Source organism: Protomyctophum bolini, assembly GCF_963924005.1.
Source record: "Protomyctophum bolini genome assembly, chromosome: 14".
NCBI lineage: Eukaryota > Metazoa > Chordata > Actinopteri > Myctophiformes > Myctophidae > Protomyctophum > Protomyctophum bolini.
In genome coordinates, this window is record NC_137875.1 from 2,836,245 (window position 1) to 2,854,228 (window position 17,984).

The following is a 17,984-nucleotide window of genomic DNA, read 5'->3' on the forward strand; positions in this document are numbered from 1 at the left end:
TTCTGACCTGAGATCAGATTCTATATAAATGTCTTCTACATCCGGACAGTTTTCTGAAAAAGCTTTTAGTCGACTAAAATGTATTTCGGCGGGTCTTGATGCCGTCGTAATGAGTGTTTTTACACTTGCTGAAAATAGCCGATCTACAAGCTCACAACGCGTCGCAACGCGACGCGTTGTGAGCTTGTAGATCGGCTATTTTCAGCATGCAACCAAGTGTAAAATGACTTATAGTGGATCTCTTGTCCACTAGTCCCTTCCTAACATTTTAGTCTATAGTTTTTATTTGTCGACGAAATTGTCAGTATATTTAGTCTTAGTTTTAGTCATTATTAGTTTTCATTTAGTTTCCATTTAGTTTTTGTCCGTGAAAAAAGGTAGTCGACGAACATTTCTCGTCTTAGTTTCAGTCGACGAAAACAACACTGCTGTGCATGAATCGTAAGTCGTTAACCCATTCTGACCTGAGATCAGATTCATACGAGGTTTCCAACTGGACACACACTGGGTCTGATGAACCCATTCTGACCCGAGATCAGATTCTAAAAATGTTCAGTCGCTCTTCGATTTAAAAAAAAATATCAGACCTACAAGCTCTACAGATTTACAAGCTCGTAGCGCGCCACCGAGTGGCGCGCTACGAGCTTGTAAATCTGCTATTTTTTCAATAGCTAAAGCATAACGTGATGTCCGACACCAAAACGGGTTCCCGTTCAGAACGGGTTGATAATCCGTCTCCGTGGCGACATGCAGGTACCAGCTGACTGACGTGGACACGGAGCTGTGCATGGCGGAGACGGTCACGGTGCTCATCATCACGGTCACCGTGCTGGTCACCGTGCTGGGCGCCATGCTGATGGGCGAGAGGAAGAGGAGGATGCAGAGGAACGGCACGCACTGGACGCAGCAGGGCGAGGAGTCCGAGGACTCCGACCACGGCGACCACAGCTGAAGTATATATTATACCGCTGTTGGGTTTTTGGTGTTTTCGTTTTGTTTATTTAGGGCAGAGGTGCCCAGACCTTTTTGACTTAAAGGGACACTTCACCCTTTGTGCAAAAAAAATATATGTTAATGACGTTTAGAAGCTTTAGAACACTTTCCTGGGGGTCTTTATGTGTGTAATGTGTGGTTTTAGATATTTTAGATTGTAGCAGTGAGCCCGGTGTCTCTGATGTCATGGACACTGGCCTCACTTCCTTCCTGGACTACATGTTGTCTCAGTAAGACAGTTCTCCCCCCTATCCACAAGGAGGAGCAGTGCACCAAAGAATTATGGGAATTGTAGTCCAGGAAGGTAGTGAGACCAGTGTCCATGACATCAGAGACAACAGGCTCACTGCTACAATCTAAAATATCTAAAACCACATATTACACACATAAAGACCCCCAGGAAAGTGTTCTAAAGCTCCTAAACGTCATTAACATATATTTTTTTTGCAAAAAGGGTGAAGTGTCCCTTTAAGAGCTACTTTAGAAATGACCAGCTCAACAAGATCTACCCACAAAGAAGTATGATGTCATTGCTGAAAATATAGTAAAAACAAATGTACCTGAGGGGGCGAAATGTAAATAGTTTTTCTATGTCTAACTTTGTGTAACGCTACTGATGTTTGTGCTCAAACAAATATAATGCTACTGATGTTTGTGCTCAAACAAATATAATGCTACTGATGTTTGTGCTCAACACTCTTGAAAACAAATATTACATTGTGGCTTAATAGGTCGTTTTCTTATGTCAATCAATCAAGTCACCTTAATTCAATTCAATTGTCAGATGCAAAGTTATATATTTTTTAATTTAAATTATATATGTTTTAGGGGCATGTCATGTGATCTACCTGCACAGCCTTTGTGATCTACTGGTAGATCGCAATCTACCTTTTGGGCACCCCTGATTTAGGGGCTCCTCCTATGCACAGCTTGGTGTGTATTACCCATAGACTGTAAAAAGAAATATGGACAAAGCGTTCTCCGGGTCTAACATGAACGTAAAATGAAGCCAGTCAGTCCTTGTATTGTAAATCGCCATCTTTCTAGATCCGTTTGCTGGGCCCAGCTGGCCCATTGGCTGGCCCAGACAACGAGGTGGGACTTTCCCCCCTTCTTCTTAGTTGATTTTTATTTTGACTCGAGTGGGAGGGGGATCCCGATCATGGACTGTAACGGTAGCCACGCCCCCTCAGGACATACGCGACTTTATGGTCATTTTTTTAATAAATGGGACCATAAGTTTTCCAAAAAGAATATTATGACATGAGAAATGAGACTTTAAACTATAGTGACTGGAAGCAGAAAGTATTCATGGCCATGTTTATTAAGGTAATACAGTCTAGGTGAAGTTGGGCCCAAATACAGTACATGGACTTCTATGGGGCTATGGGTTTTTTGGGCCCAATGACAGCGCCACAACAGGCCACAATATGAACTTTCAGGAAATCCCGATTTCCTCAGTGGCTTCACAAAATATCTGCCCCCCTGGTGTTACCACATAGTGATGAAAAGAGAAGAAGAAGCCCTCAGTTCAGTAGTTCAAAGCATAGACGGGGGGAAGGGGGGGGGGGTACGGGTCCTCAGCTAAATGATAGTTTGGAACCAAATGGACCCTTATGGGTCTGTGACTCTGAGAGTGTACAAATGGAACCAAATGGACCCTTATGGGTCTGTGACTCTGAGAGTGTACAAATGGAACCAAATGGACCCTTATGGGTCTGTAACTCTGAGAGTGTACAAATGGAACCAAATGGACCCTTATGGGTCTGTGACTCTGAGAGTGTACAAATGGAACCAAATGGACCCTTATGGGTCAGTGACTCTGAGAGTGTACAAATGGACCCAAACCATTTGTACACTCTCAGAGTTAAATTAACATACATTTTTAAATATAAATTGGGGTCCCAGAGATATAGGGGGCAGAGGCTGCCCACCTCATTCCCCCACTGGCGGGGGCAGAGGCTGCCCACCTCATTCCCCCGCCGGCGGGGGCAGAGGCTGCCCACCTCATTCCCCCGCCGGCGGGGGCAGAGGCTGCCCACCTCATGAACAGCTCTCGGCGGGTAAATGGGGCTGGTCAAGGTCTTAGGTTTGATTTTCCCTCCTGGACCCCCCTGGGGTATAAGAGGTTAAATTGGGGTCTGTAGACTAATGCATATGCACTGGCATATCTGGCATATCTTTTCAAATGGGGGCTGATTAATTTGGGGGTCCTTGACCTCTCAATGCATATCGCCCCTGCAGATTGAGTCTGGCCCCTCTCAATGCATATCGCCCCATGTGGCAGATTAAAGTCTGGCTGGCCCCTCTCAATGCATATCGCCCCATGAGGCAGATTGAAGTCTGGCTCCTCTCAATGCATATCGCCCCATGGGGCAGATTAAAGTCTGGCTGGCCCCTCTCAATGCATACCGCCCCATGGGGCAGATTAAAGTCTGGCCCCTCTCAATGCATATCGCCCCATGGGGCAGATTAAAGTCTGGCCCCTCTCAATGCATATCGCCCCATGGGGCAGATTAAAGTCTGGCTGGCCCCTCTCAATGCATATCGCCCCCATGGGGCAGATTAAAGTCCGGCCCCTCTCAATTGTGGGAGGACTTCATGGCCGAAGTGGCGACGAGCCAATCGGATTCGTCTGGAACTAGGCTATAATTGATAAGGATCTCGAGCGCACGTCATATCCGTACAAAACCATTCCATTCATTATTATTTTTTATAGTCCTTATACCCATGCATTGGGGATATGACATACAGGCTGAACCGTGTGTTCTGGTCTTTTGGCGTCGTCTTTCCATTTCAATTTTTTACCCCGCTCTTTTTTGTGTGATGAAAATTATTTTTACATGATTTACTTTTTATATCTATAGTAAAAGAAACATACCGTAATTCTATCAATGATCTCATGTGATCAGAGCATGTAGTCAACATGAGCTAAATATTTCTACAATAATGTTAATATTCAGTGATACTCATGGATGTTGTAGTTCTCATAATGTTAATATTCAGTGATACTCATGGATGTTGTAGTTCTCATAATGTTAATATTCAGTGATACTCATGGATGTTGTAGTTCTCATAATGTTAATATTCAGTGATACTCATGGATGTTGTAGTTCTCATAATGTTAATATTCAGTGATACTCATGGATGTTGTAGTTCTCATAATGTTAATATTCAGTGATACTCATGGATGTTGTAGTTCTCATAATGTTAATATTCAGTGATACTCATGGATGTTGTATAGTTCGCATAATGTTAATATTCAGTGATACTCATGGATGTTGTAGTTCTCATAATGTTATTAATCAGTGATACTCATGGATGTTGTAGTTCTCATAATGTTAATATTCAGTGATACTCATGGATGTTGTAGTTCTCATAATGTTAATATTCACTGATACTCATGGATGTTGTAGTTCTCATAATGTTAATATTGAGTGATACTCATGGATGTTGTAGTTCTCATGTTAATATTCAGTGATACTCATGGATGTTGTATAGTTCTCATAATGTTATTAATCAGTGATACTCATGGATGTTGTAGTTCTCATAATGTTAATATTCAGTGATACTCATGGATGTTGTAGTTCTCATAATGTTAATATTCAGTGATACTCATGGATGTTGTATAGTTCGCATAATGTTAATATTCAGTGATACTCATGGATGTTGTAGTTCTCATGTTAATATTCAGTGATACTCATGGATGTTGTAGTTCTCATAATGTTAATATTCAGTGATTCTCATGGATGTTGTATAGTTCTCATAATGTTAATATTCAGTGATACTCATGGATGTTGTAGTTCGCATAATGTTAATATTCAGTGATACTCATGGATGTTGTAGTTCGCATAATGTTAATATTCAGTGATACCCGTTCATTGCTGTGTTTGGATTGGTCCCTGGTGAAATGACTGCATCAGTTATCCAATCCGACGCCATAGCCTTCTCCTCCCTATTGGCCAGAGGCCTGCCGCCTTATTCTGTTCATTTGGAAATCAGCTACTCCCCCATCGCATCGACCCTGGGTCGGAGATGTGACGGCACACCTAAAACTTTGAAAAGCTCAAATATTCTACCAGGGGCTCCGCCCAGAAATTCTCTAAGGGCTGGCAACCATTTTGGGACTATACTTTAAACAAAAATTCCCGGCTGAGGATGTTCAGGTGTAGGACTGCTGTCTAATAGTTTAATTATTCTTGTTTGGCGAAGTGACGATCTGCTTGAGAACAACGTAGTGTAATGCAATATGACATGACCTTGTTACATTTCAATTTTATTTTACCTTATTTTATTGTGTCTGTTTTGGTCCTGTATTTCAGTCTTTCTTTTTTAACTTATTTTTTTTAATGTATTGTATGCTTATGTGTAGTCTAGTGGTGTATGTATGTATGTTGGTGTGTGTTGAAAAATCAATAAAAACAATTTAATAATAATAATATTCAGTGATACTCATGGATGTTGTAGTTCTAATGTTAATATTCAGTGATACTCATGGATGTTGTAGTTCTCATGTGTCATATATACGGACATCAACACATCATCACTGCTCTTCTAGAATGTATCAGTCTTAATACAGACAACAATGCTTTTTGTAACGAACCAAATTACAGTTTGCACTAAATCATTATATTCCTGGGTGATCAGACCCTTTATTGTGAAACTTACATGTTTTTTTAGGTCGTTTTCCTGTTATTTTTGTGTGTTGAGCCAAATACTTTTATTTCGAAGTTTTGTATGATTTATCATTTACCTGTGCGACCCTTAGAGTATATATACAATAGAGAAGGCACCCAAGTTCTCCTCCCGTCCACTTGCATTGAGTTGCTCAGAAGCGCATGAGGCGAATCCACTCCTCCTTCCGGTTTAGGAGCCCTGTGCATTCTGGATTTTTGCCATAGAGTTATTAAGATTTTTGCCCTCAAACACATGAACGCGCGACGACCGACACATGAACTAGCATCGTGCGTGTGTGCGTGTGCGTGCTACTCGTGGTGAACGCGCATCGCTATGTTGGCAGCAGACTCGTCTGCTGTTTTTTATCATATTAGCATTTTGAATAGATTAAGAACATGGATGTATCTGATTCTTTAAATTCGTTATTTTTATACACCTCTATGAACTGTTTACACACCATATAATATAATATTAATGCAATAAACTGAAGTTCATTCCAACTTGTGTTATTGTGTGGTGCAGTGCTGCAGTTGAATATTTGCTTTTAAAGGGACTTTATACTTTTGCTAATTCACATTTAGAAGAAAGTGAAAATATAGGCTACATACATTTTACAAATACACTTTACCAATGACAATGTAGAACAATTTTAGCTCTGAAGAACACTTTAAGCCTGCATGGCAAATGCAAGGTCACAGCACCACTCTAAACTATTAAATAATAATGCTACAGATCTCTAATAAAATGCCAAAATACAATAAATGATGGGTTCTTTTTCATAGCACTTGTAGCACTATGAATGCAAATATAATAAATATTAAATATGTATCAGACAACCAACAAATGTAATACAAACTATATATTTATATAACAAAATAATATTTAAAGTGTGACAATATTGTCACAATTGTAAAATTGTAATTGAAAAAGAATGTCAATATAGTTTAAAAAAGAGCACTTTGACACTTGTCATGCCAATTTGCGCACCACTATGAGCAATGACTTTTTAGACATATTACTAACAAAAATACCAAATCGTACATGATCTACTGCTTGACCAGACAGATATTGTTTTTGGTTCTTTAGACAATATGAACATATTCCAATATCTGATATGCAGAATAAATGCTGCGTAGGCTATTCTATGCCATTCAGGTTCATATATGTGCATAGGACCCAGAGAGGAAGCGTGACGTCATAGCATGCGCGACGCAAAAAGGATTACATAATCCGAGAGAAAGAAGACGCGGTGTTGCTGCTTGTGTACAAAGCATACCGCGCTTTTTATGATTAGTCTTTTAAGACTTTCAGTATAGTTTTAGCCACCCCCCGAAGAGGCATAAGGTTAGTAACCACGGACTGTGTTTGCTATGTTAGAATGTTAACACGTTTTGGGGGGGGGGGGGGGGGGGTTTGGGAGAAAAGATTGGTACAAGTGTATGGCTTGTGTTGTTTACATCCTCGTCAACTATGGTTATGGTAGTTTGAAAGACGTTAAGAAACGTATTTCTACAACTAAGTATATGGTGTTAAGTATGGATAATGTACTAAACTATAACTAAGCCAGAGTTTAATTTGCTATTTTTTGTGTTATGTTTGCAAAGGAATTGGTAATTGTTTCGGACTATATTTCATACATTATGGTTACAAGTATTTCATGTCCTTTACATTTAAAAAGGGTTAAAAGAGGCTATTTCGTTACTTTATTGGAGTTAAAAACAGCTGTTAAAAGGGTACACTATAATACGATGATTTAAATAAGTCATGTGCCTTATTTGATTGAACTTTAATTACAGTAAATATGGCTTTGCTTGAAATTACTTTAAAAGTGTTTTTTGAATATGCTATTTACCTTTGAAGTTTGTGAGTAAGCTACAGAATGGTATTGAAAAATATGTCTAATATTAACAGTATATGTTTTTGTGTTCTTTATTTTTTGTCAGTTCTCACGTTGGTTTATGGACTAAATAAATTCATTACCATCAGTTCAAGTCTTGACCTTCTTTCGGCGGGGACCGCTACACTTATCAATGTGTTTATTGACAGGATGGAAACAAAGTGAACACATTAAATAAACAGAAAAAAGCCTAAACTACCAATCTAGAATTGAAGAAATTATACATGATGGTAAAAAACACATGGGTAGAGATAAAATGGGCAAAACACCATTTATTGAATCAGGTGAAAGCTTCATCACCGAGCCCCAAGAATTTGCTGATTATTTCGACAATTATTTCATAAGTAAAGTTGATACCATAAGAAATGACATGCGCTGCCTGTACTCTGGGCATGAAGACAGAGTCATGTCAGTGAGCTGAGCTGTACTCTGGACATGAAGACAGAGCACATGCTGAACACACAGCTGTTTCTTTCATCAGTCCAGTGTGTGATTCAGGGATATACTGTAGCCTATGCTGCATCATAAAACACATGAGATTATAACGTTTAAATGTCTCTATGGAAATAAACAAAGTATTTATTGGCTACTTAAAAAGCTGTGAAATAATAGTGGAGTGGTCTACACTGTTTACGCCTCCCCTGATATTTGGAGCGCACTGTGGAGCGCACTGGTTAAACTGATTGTGAGTCTATATTAACTAATTCTGCTGGGGACCCCCTGTAACCTCCCAAGGGACCCCTGGCCCCGGGGAGCCCCTGTAACCTCCCAGAGGGACCCCTGGCCCCGGGACCCCCTGTAACCTCCCAAAGGGGCCCCGGGACCCCCTGTAACCTCCCAAAGGGACCCCTGGCCCGGGGACCCCCTGTAACCTCCCAAGGGACCCCTGGCCCGGGGACCCCCTGTAACCTCCCAAGGGACCCCTGGCCCCGGGGAGCCCCTGTAACCTCCCAAAGGGACCCCTGGCCCCGGGGACCCCCTGTAACCTCCCAAAGGGACCCCTGGCCCCGGGGAGCCCCTGTAACTTCCCAAAGGGACCCCTGGCCCGGGGACCCCCTGTAACCTCCCAAAGGGACCCCTGGCCCCGGGGACCCCCTGTAACCTCCCAAGGGACCGAGGGTCCCCGGACAACACTTTAATTTAAGATTAGAACCACTATCAGGCTATCAATAAAAACCTGTGTGGGGTGCTGAGTGCGCTTCAGCCCCACCTGGTGGTGGTGTTGGGGAGGAATATTCTTTTTTGATGGGTTAGATCAGGGGTCGGCAACCCAAGATGTTGAATGAGCCATTTTCTACCAAAATAAATAATTCAATATCTACCTGGAGCCGCAAAACAATGTAAGCCTTAACATGCTTATATAATGAAGACAACAGGGCTGCAAGTGGATATTAGCAGATCTATCAAAATAAAAAGTGCGCTATGGTTTAACTTTCATTACATTATTATGCCATGTTTTTTTGCATTGACAAAATTATAGAAATTCAATAAAGAAATAAGTAAGATTCTCTTACTACCAAACACAATACAGTAGTAACTAAATATTAAATAGTAACTAAGTAACTACATTAAAGTTCAATGCAGTAATATACTGTAATTCTGCAAACAGTTCTAATTAATTAATATATTAATCAATTAAACTGTAATTCCTGAGTCCCGCATGTATAGTGCATGCAAATTAATTAAATAAAACGCAGCCTGCAAGGATACAATTAAATAAAACACAGCAGCATAATAAAAAAAAGTCAAATAAAACTGGTTAGATGTTGAAAAAGGTGTTTGGGTCTGACTCTGTAGTTTAGGGAGTATTGATTTAATTGGATATCATTGGTCATCTGACCAGTTTCATTGGCTTTTATTGGATCAAATCGACAGGAACTGGAGCGCACACAGCCCAGGAAAAGTGTGGATAGCGCGTTACAAACTCATTTAATAAACTATTTTCCCTGTGTAACCGACCCCGGAATGAAATGGACGAAAGGCTTTTATTTTGAAAGGCTATGTGGGCAAACGGGAAGCTTGCTCACTCACCAGAGTCATACTGACTAAAGACAGCCCAGCGTCAGCTTAGAGTATATATAATAACTCTATGAGCGTCAGTCAGACAGAAATGTTTGTTTCTCATGTGCTCCAAACCATAGTCATTAAAAGCTAAGCCTAACCTCACCAAATGAAGACAAATGAAACAACAAATGAAATGGAAATCGAACTGCCGGATTTTAATTATGTATTTATTGGTTTTAGTGACTTTCCTGGAGAATGACGTGATCGAGTGACATCATGATATTGGGACGCCATGGTAACAAGTTAGCGTCTATAGCTGGAGAGGGAACAAGGTGAATGTCCATTTTTATGGTTATTGTTTTTTTTGTCATATTGTTGTGGGATTTTGTTTAGTTGGTATTTTGCTCGTGTGGTATTATGGTTTGATAATATGTACCTTTTTACTGGTTATTTGTAAACGTATTTGTTTATATGAATGCCTCATATTATTGGATGTGTCTGCCTGTGTTGATTATATGTTTGTGTCCTTGTTTTTAGTTTTCACGTTGATCTATTAAAGAAACTTCACATCATCAGTCGGCCTTCAACCTCTTCATCCAGCCTGGTTCGCTACAACTATTACCCTGTTGGATTCATTCATGGGGAAAGGGAAGGAACTTTATATCCCAGGTAAGTAAGACACACATTATTGTTCATTGCTTCTGCCGCCGTGCAGAAATGTGCTGTTCAAACGTGTCTCATTGACCGCCTCTGAGTCTGAGCCCATATTGGACTCTTTCATTTCAATTGTGAAACACAACACAAGTGTGTGTGTGTGTGTGTGTGTGTGTGTGTGTGTGTGTGTGTGTGTGTGTGTGTGAACTATATAGGCCTACACCAGATGTTGTTGTTGATGACATTAGAGAAGTGACCATTGTAGAAGTGGGTTGTGCAGCCATTCAACCACAGTGAGTCTGGAAGAGACATATTCCTTATCAAGGTGTATAAACTAAGTATATTATAGATATATGTTATTATACAGCTTGGTTGAAGAGACATATTCCTTATCAAGGTGTATAAAGTACCAACATATTATAGATAGATGTTATTATACAGCTTGGTTGAAGAGACATATTCCTTATCAAGGTGTATAAAGTACCAACATATTATAGATAGATGTTATTATACAGCTTATTGGTTGCACATTAACTGCTTTTTGTGTTCATAATATCCTCCTGAAACAATTGTTGTCGAGTTTCCCCAAGTTTGTGCACATTATCTACTTTTGTTTGTGTTCAAGAATGTCTTGTTAAATGTAACTATTAGGCCTATAGCCTACTATTGACCAAGTAAGAGACTAATGTAACTATTAGGCCTATAGCCTACTATTGGCCAAGTAAGAGACTGCCTTTGGCGATGCAGTTAGTACTGTAGGACAATTATTTCACCTTTTGTTTAACTATTAGCCTACTATATTGACCTTACTTGGAGACTGCCTTTGGGGATGGAGTTGAGTAGTACTGGACAATTGTTTCACGTTTTATAAATGTTTGTCATTATAACAAACTGTCTGAATGCACCTAATTAATTAATTCTCTGAAGGAAGTGCTCCGGTAGCTTCTGTGGGTTCAGTCATTGTGTTTCACACATTCACTGATGTGTGTTTACATGCTTTATACCCCTGTTAGAGAGTAGATAGCTTGTTTGTGTAGACATAGCACTCGTTTGTGTTACTGTACCATAGTTTAATATTCTACTGTTAGACAGATGTTAGGTTCTTAGCTTACTTATGATTATTGATGACTATTCTTTATGTATTTGATGTATTACCATGTGTTGAACCTTACTGTAAGTCTCTCTGGATTCAGAGCGTCTGATAAATGACTCCATTGTAAATTGTAGCTGACGACCCTGTCAACCCTTTTACAGTAGTAAAACTGTTACTTCTGTTACGAGCCAGCAGGTGGCAGCATTGGCCCACAGTTCAGTTCAGTGCTGTTCAAGCAATGTTCAAGCAAATCAAAGTGATAGAATAAGTAGTTCTCAAATTGTTGAGTGGTGCTGGCCACTCCTATGCAGAGCTGTGTATGGATGTGTACATGTATGTGTACACACGTGCGTGTATGTATGTATGTGTACGTAGCAATGGCATGTCATTATGTGGAGGGAAGATGCTCAGAATTAACAACATTAGTTAAAGTAGCAGAAAGTAAAAGCTCACAACATGCCCTTTTCTCATTTATTTGATTGATTGAAAACTATTTGACAGAAATACAAACAGCCTGCAGTACAATATACACTTGGTCTAAAAGGATATGAACATTATGGAGGCTCTTTAACCTAATGCTTCTCAAACATGTTCATGTCAAGGGCCCCAAAATGATCTATTTGTCTGTGGACCCCCGTCTGTGACAGCATAGACCCCAAAATGATCTATTTGTCTGTGGACCCCCGTCTGTGACAGCATAGACCCCAAAATGATCTATTTGTCTGTGGACCCCCGTCTGTGACAGCATAGACCCCAAAATGATCTATTTGTCTGTGGACCCCCGTCTGTGACAGCATAGACCCCAAAATGATCCATTTGTCTGTGGACCCCCGTCTGTGACAGCATAGACCCCAAAATGATCTATTTGTCTGTGGACCCCCGTCTGTGACAGCATAGACCCCAAAATGATCCATTTGTCTGTGGACCCCCGTCTGTGACAGCATAGAGCCCAAAATGATCTATTTGTCTGTGGACCCCCGTCTGTGACAGCATAGACCCCAAAATGATCTATTTGTCTGTGGACCCCCGTCTGTGACAGCATAGACCCCAAAATGATCCATTTGTCTGTGGACCCCCGTCTGTGACAGCATAGAGCCCAAAATGATCTATTTGTCTGTGGACCCCCGTCTGTGACAGCATAGACCCCAAAATGATCTATTTGTCTGTGGACCCCCATCTGTGACAGCATAGACCCCAAAATGATCTATTTGTCTGTGGACCCCCATCTGTGACAACATAGACCCCAAAATGATCCATTTGTCTGTGGACCCCCGTCTGTGACAGCATAGACCCCAAAATGATCCATTTGTCTGTGGACCCCCATCTGTGACAACATAGACCCCAAAATGATCTATTTGTCTGTGGACCCCCGTCTGTGACAGCATAGACCCCAAAATGATCCATTTGTCTGTGGACCCCCATCTGTGACAGCATAGACCCCATGAGAGAAGATGTGTATTGTTACAATATTTCAGATTATTTTTCAAAGCGTATTGAAAATAGTAGATTAAAAGATGACAACGCTGAGAAGCTTGATGAAAGATAGAGATGAAGGTAAAACAATTTCTGTAGATTCAGGTAGATCAGAGGACTGGCTGGCTTATCGCTCTTTAAGAGACAAAGTGACCACATTAAATGAACAGAAAAAAGCCTAAACTATCAACCTAGAATTGAAGAAATTATACATGATGGTAAAAAACGCTGGAGTATTCTCTCTCAATCAAATCACGGGTAGAGATAAAATGAGCAAAACACCATCATTTATTGAATCAGGTGAACACTTCATCACCGAGCCCCAAGAATTGGGGCTCGGTGATGAAGTGTTCATTGCTGATTATTTTGACAATTATTTCATAAGTAAAGTTGATACCATAAGAAATGACATGCTGCCTGCAAACGGTCATCTATCTGAATCAATTATTAAAACTGATATCATGCAGAACAAATTATAATGCAATTTTTTTTTTTTTATTCACTAATGTATCTGAAATTAAAAATCTATTGTCTGAATTGAAATCTTAACAAACCCGGTGGTCATTATAATCTAGACAGGAGACTCTTGAAGCTGTCAGCTGGAATTATAGCTCAGATATAGACCAGAACACTGTATAAAGTAATGGTACCAGTACCAGACAGTGTTACATAGAATAGACCAGAACACTGTATAAAGTAATGGTACCAGTAGCAGACAGTGTTACATAGAATAGACCAGAACACTGTATAAAGTAATGGTACCAGTACCAGACAGTGTTACATAGAATAGACCAGAACACTGTATAAAGTAATGGTACCAGTAGCAGACAGTGTTACATAGAATAGACCAGAACACTGTATAAAGTAATGGTACCAGTACCAGACAGTGTTACATAGAATAGACCAGAACACTGTATAAAGTAATGGTACCAGTACCAGACAGTGTTACATAGAATAGACCAGAACACTGTTTAAAGTAATGGTACCAGTAGCAGACAGTGTTACATAGAATAGACCAGAACACTGTATAAAGTAATGGTACCAGTACCAGACAGTGTTACATAGAATAGACCAGAACACTGTATAAAGTAATGGTACCAGTACCAGACAGTGTTACATAGAATAGACCAGAACACTGTTTAAAGTAATGGTACCAGTAGCAGACAGTGTTACATAGAATAGACCAGAACACTGTATAAAGTAATGGTACCAGTAGCAGACAGTGTTACATAGCATAGAGCAGAACACCATTGAACACATTGTAGTTGAATGAGTCATCATAGAGCCTGTGCCCTGCATGTAAACGCATGTCAACAGTGTCTCTCTCCTCCAGCTCTACCATCATTCCACCAGATATCTGTTCATTACCTCCACTAATGTATCCACAGTTAGTTAAGAGGCTCTGCTCATTCTTATACATGAAGACACAGAACTGCTCTGATGACCAGTTGTTAAATGCAGTGAATGTGAAGTGATAGAGTCCTCGAACCGGCGCAGAGAATACCCCTAAGAGAACACAGGATGAGAGAACACATTACATTAATAGAAATTAAAAATACAGTTATAAAAATAAAAACCTTAATTTAAAAAGTCAGATCTACAAGTTGTGTGAGTTAAGAGGTTACTTTCCTCATCTCCTCTGGACTGTTGTTTTCAATGTGAAACACACAGTGCTGGAAAGTAACTAAGTACATTTACTTATTGTATACTTAAGTAACATTTTGGTATTTGTAGTTTACTTGAGTATTAACAATTTCCAATACTTTTACTTTTACTCAGATCCAAATATTGTACTTTTCTCCACTACATTTATTTGACAACTTTAGTTATAGTTATTGTAGATTTAGATTATTACTACAAAACATACAGTAACCACTTCAGCCTTTAATGCATTTCAGCCATTTGAAAATAGCCGATCTACAAGCTCACAATCTGTCACATCGACACATTGTGAGCTATTTTTAAAAGATTTTTATACATTTGAAAACATGAAATGGCACATTTCTACTTTTTACTTGTAGTACTTTAAGTACATGTGTGTACAGATGGATTGTAGTTTAATCACCTGTAGATGGATTGTAGGCGTTGCCGATGTTAGTGATGACCTTGTTGTAGATCAGAGTGGTGTCAGAATTATACGGTCCAACTTGTCTATAACTACCATAACGACCCAAACCAACAGAGAAGGCCACCTTCGGTTTGTCTGTCAACACAGGAGGAGCATTATCAAACACTTTAAATATTATAAAAGCATAATATTATATTAAGCCAATACACCAATCTTGTTGTAAAGCTCCACAAGACAAAGTATAGGCTATTAAAACTAAACGGTCACTAACATAACAATACTCCATGGAATATTACTGTCTGTCAAATACAGAGACAGGATTTATTATCATTTATTATTAATTACTTGAACCCTAGTAACTCTACTTAAAGCAGAAATAGCAGATTTCTCACAATGTGTTGAACTGGGCCATGTTCTGTTGTGCACTTGTAGATCTGCTATTTTCAGCAAAGATATATAGTGTAGAACAAAAACAGGGTCCTTGGGGATCCAGAAAACTGTAAACCTAAATCTTTCATTCACCTTAATGGTCAGATCCTCACTGACATTTAATAGTGGAAGACGGTAAAGTCATTACTTTGGTTAATTGTAACATGTTGTGAGTGTGACAGTACCATCAATATTTACACATAATTGCTTATTATTTAATTAATATCCACTTAAACCTGACAGGGTCCCCCAGGGCTGTATAGTAGGGCTGCTAGTATTTCACTCTGATTGCTCTCAGCACTCATCAGAATGTGATTGGTTGTAAGACTAGCCCAGGCTCTATATGGGTCAGAATGTGATTGGTTGTAAGACTAGCCCAGGCTCTATATGGGTCAGAATGTGATTGGTTGTAAGACTAGCCCAGGCTCTATATGGGTCAGAATGTGATTGGTTGTAAGACTAGCACAGGCTCTATATGGTCATTTGAAATGTTTTTACACATACCCTGAAGTGTGTCAGTTATCTGCCCAAACGTTGGTTTCTGTATTCTCTTTGTCCTACAATACATTCTTGGCACTTTGGCTATACCAGTGTGTGTTCTTTAGCTATACCAGTGTGTGGCTATATCAAACCAGTGTGCGCGCCCACTTTTTCCTCTTTCAAAGACTACCTTTATTTTATTTATTATTATTCTGCCTTGGATCGGCAACACTACATTATAATATTCTATTTGGATTGGTGTGCGTAGCATCCTTTTGCACAGTGTTTCCCTCTCCCATGGTTCCATGAGCGAGTGTCTTCTAGGCGGGGGTGCGTGACATGAAAAGGCTAATGGTGGTGCTATGGTTTTATTTTAAATAGCCTATTGTTTTATTTTTAAGATATTTTTTTGTGGCTTACGCCTTTTATTGGTTTGTTGAAGGGACAGACAGTAAGTAGGCTGACAGGAAACGGGAGAGAGAGATGGGGGGGGGGGGATGACATGCCGTAAAGGCCGTGTCGGGCTCGGGAGTCGAACACGCGTCACACTGCGACTGGATCACCAGTCGGGTGCCCAGACGGTTACGCCACCGCCTGGGCCTTAAATAGCCTATTTTAACATACTATATATATGGCAGGTATATGCAGAATATAGCCTATGCTGCATATATGCCATATTCAGGTTCATGTACATACTGTATATGTGGAAATATGTCTCTAATATATAGCTGCTATAATCTACAAGCTCACAACATGTCACATTAAGTTATGAGCTTGTAGATCTGCAAAAGAAAAAGCCAAATGTGTGCCAAAGAATAGTATAGATAATTTAATTTGATATGCATATTTGGGGAGTAATGTGCAGTAAATCCTTCATACATAATGAAGACTGAACATAATGTTTACTGAGCATATACTTATCATATTTTACATTAGTATATCATACTTATTGATATAGTATTTGAACGTTTATTAGTGTGTGTCAATAAAAAAAGTGGAAATATGAGTACCTTGTACTCAATTCCTATACTTTTGATATACATGTATACTTAATAATATGTTAGTATATATTATATTTATAAAACATACTTACTTTCAGCAGCAGTCAGCCTGGTTTCTGTGGTGGTCAGCTGAGCAAGATGAGCTGAAATCAGTACATTAGCATTAAGTCAGTCATACAGTAAATACTCATGCACTTTCACTGTTGAGTGAGTAAGCTTTCCATTATGGATTATATGGATCACCTGTACAGTAAGATACATGATCAAAAAAAGTTATCTATTCAGATCAATTATAGTAATTAAAGGAGTAGTTCACCCAAAATGTGACTTAATTACACACCCCATGGAGATTTCGGAGGGGCCCTAGCCCCTCCTTTTCCCAACTTGATGATTTGATTGGCTGATCACCCCATAGTGATGATTTGATTGGCCGAGCAAAGTATACATATTGAGGATAAAATGTTTTCCGGCAGAAAAGTGAATGACATTTGTGATGATTTGATTGGCTGAGCACGGAATGGGATGTATGATGATAACACGGGTGTGATATTATAATTTTTAAAGTTTTTGTCGCATTCCAATAATAATAATGTGATGACCGGCTGAGTCGTGGTCAATTCAAGGCTTCGTGGGGAGTGGAACTGATAATAAGTTAGTTTTTGGGTGAACTACTAATTAACCCCCAAAGTGCCTTTTCAACACTACACATGTAGGGCCGATACTGAACATTCACTGAACACCGTCTGGATCAAATTACCTTCGCTTTCTTCCTTCAAGTCTGCAACATGGACCTCACTGGTGCCGAGTCTGGTTTGGAGGTCTGCAACATGGACCTCACTGGTACCGAGTCTGGTTTGGAGATCTGCAACATGGACCTCACTGGTACCGAGTCTGGTTTGGAGGTCTGCAACATGGGCCTGGAGGTCTTTCACGAGGCTCTCGCTAGCACTCAATTTGGCAGCCATTACTGAAAAATATCACAGACACAGAGCAACATTATGTTAAACTATGAAACACATTTCATCCTGTATACCTTTACAACCTCTTCCAGCTCCATTGTGACCATTCTAACCTGTCATCAACATCTTCTGTTCCTTGGCTTCTTCCTCGCTGGCTGCCACCCTGTCTCTCAACTCTATCATCGCATCCCATAGGTCATGTGTGAATAGGGAACCTGGTTCGGCATCGTCTCTCTGTCTCTCGCTGACCGGTCCG

At 39.9% G+C, this 17,984-nt stretch overlaps 1 protein-coding gene and 1 long non-coding RNA gene across 2 annotated transcripts in view; one reads left to right on the forward strand and one right to left on the reverse strand.

The window, feature by feature from the left end:
* Positions 1–17,984, forward strand: part of LOC308328709 — a 259,110-nt gene that overhangs the window by 77,280 nt on the left and 163,846 nt on the right. The gene's annotated exons all lie outside the window — the stretch shown is intronic.
* Positions 14,007–17,984, reverse strand: part of LOC308328259 (uncharacterized protein) — a gene marked incomplete at its 5' end in the record, with an annotated part of 42,936 nt that continues 38,958 nt past the window's right edge. The window contains 2 exons of the mRNA XM_080782026.1: positions 14,007–14,297; positions 14,857–14,994. Coding sequence (XP_080638152.1) covers positions 14,017–14,297; positions 14,857–14,994 — 419 coding nt within the window. The 3' untranslated portion in view covers positions 14,007–14,016. The remainder of the gene's footprint in view (positions 14,298–14,856; positions 14,995–17,984) is intronic.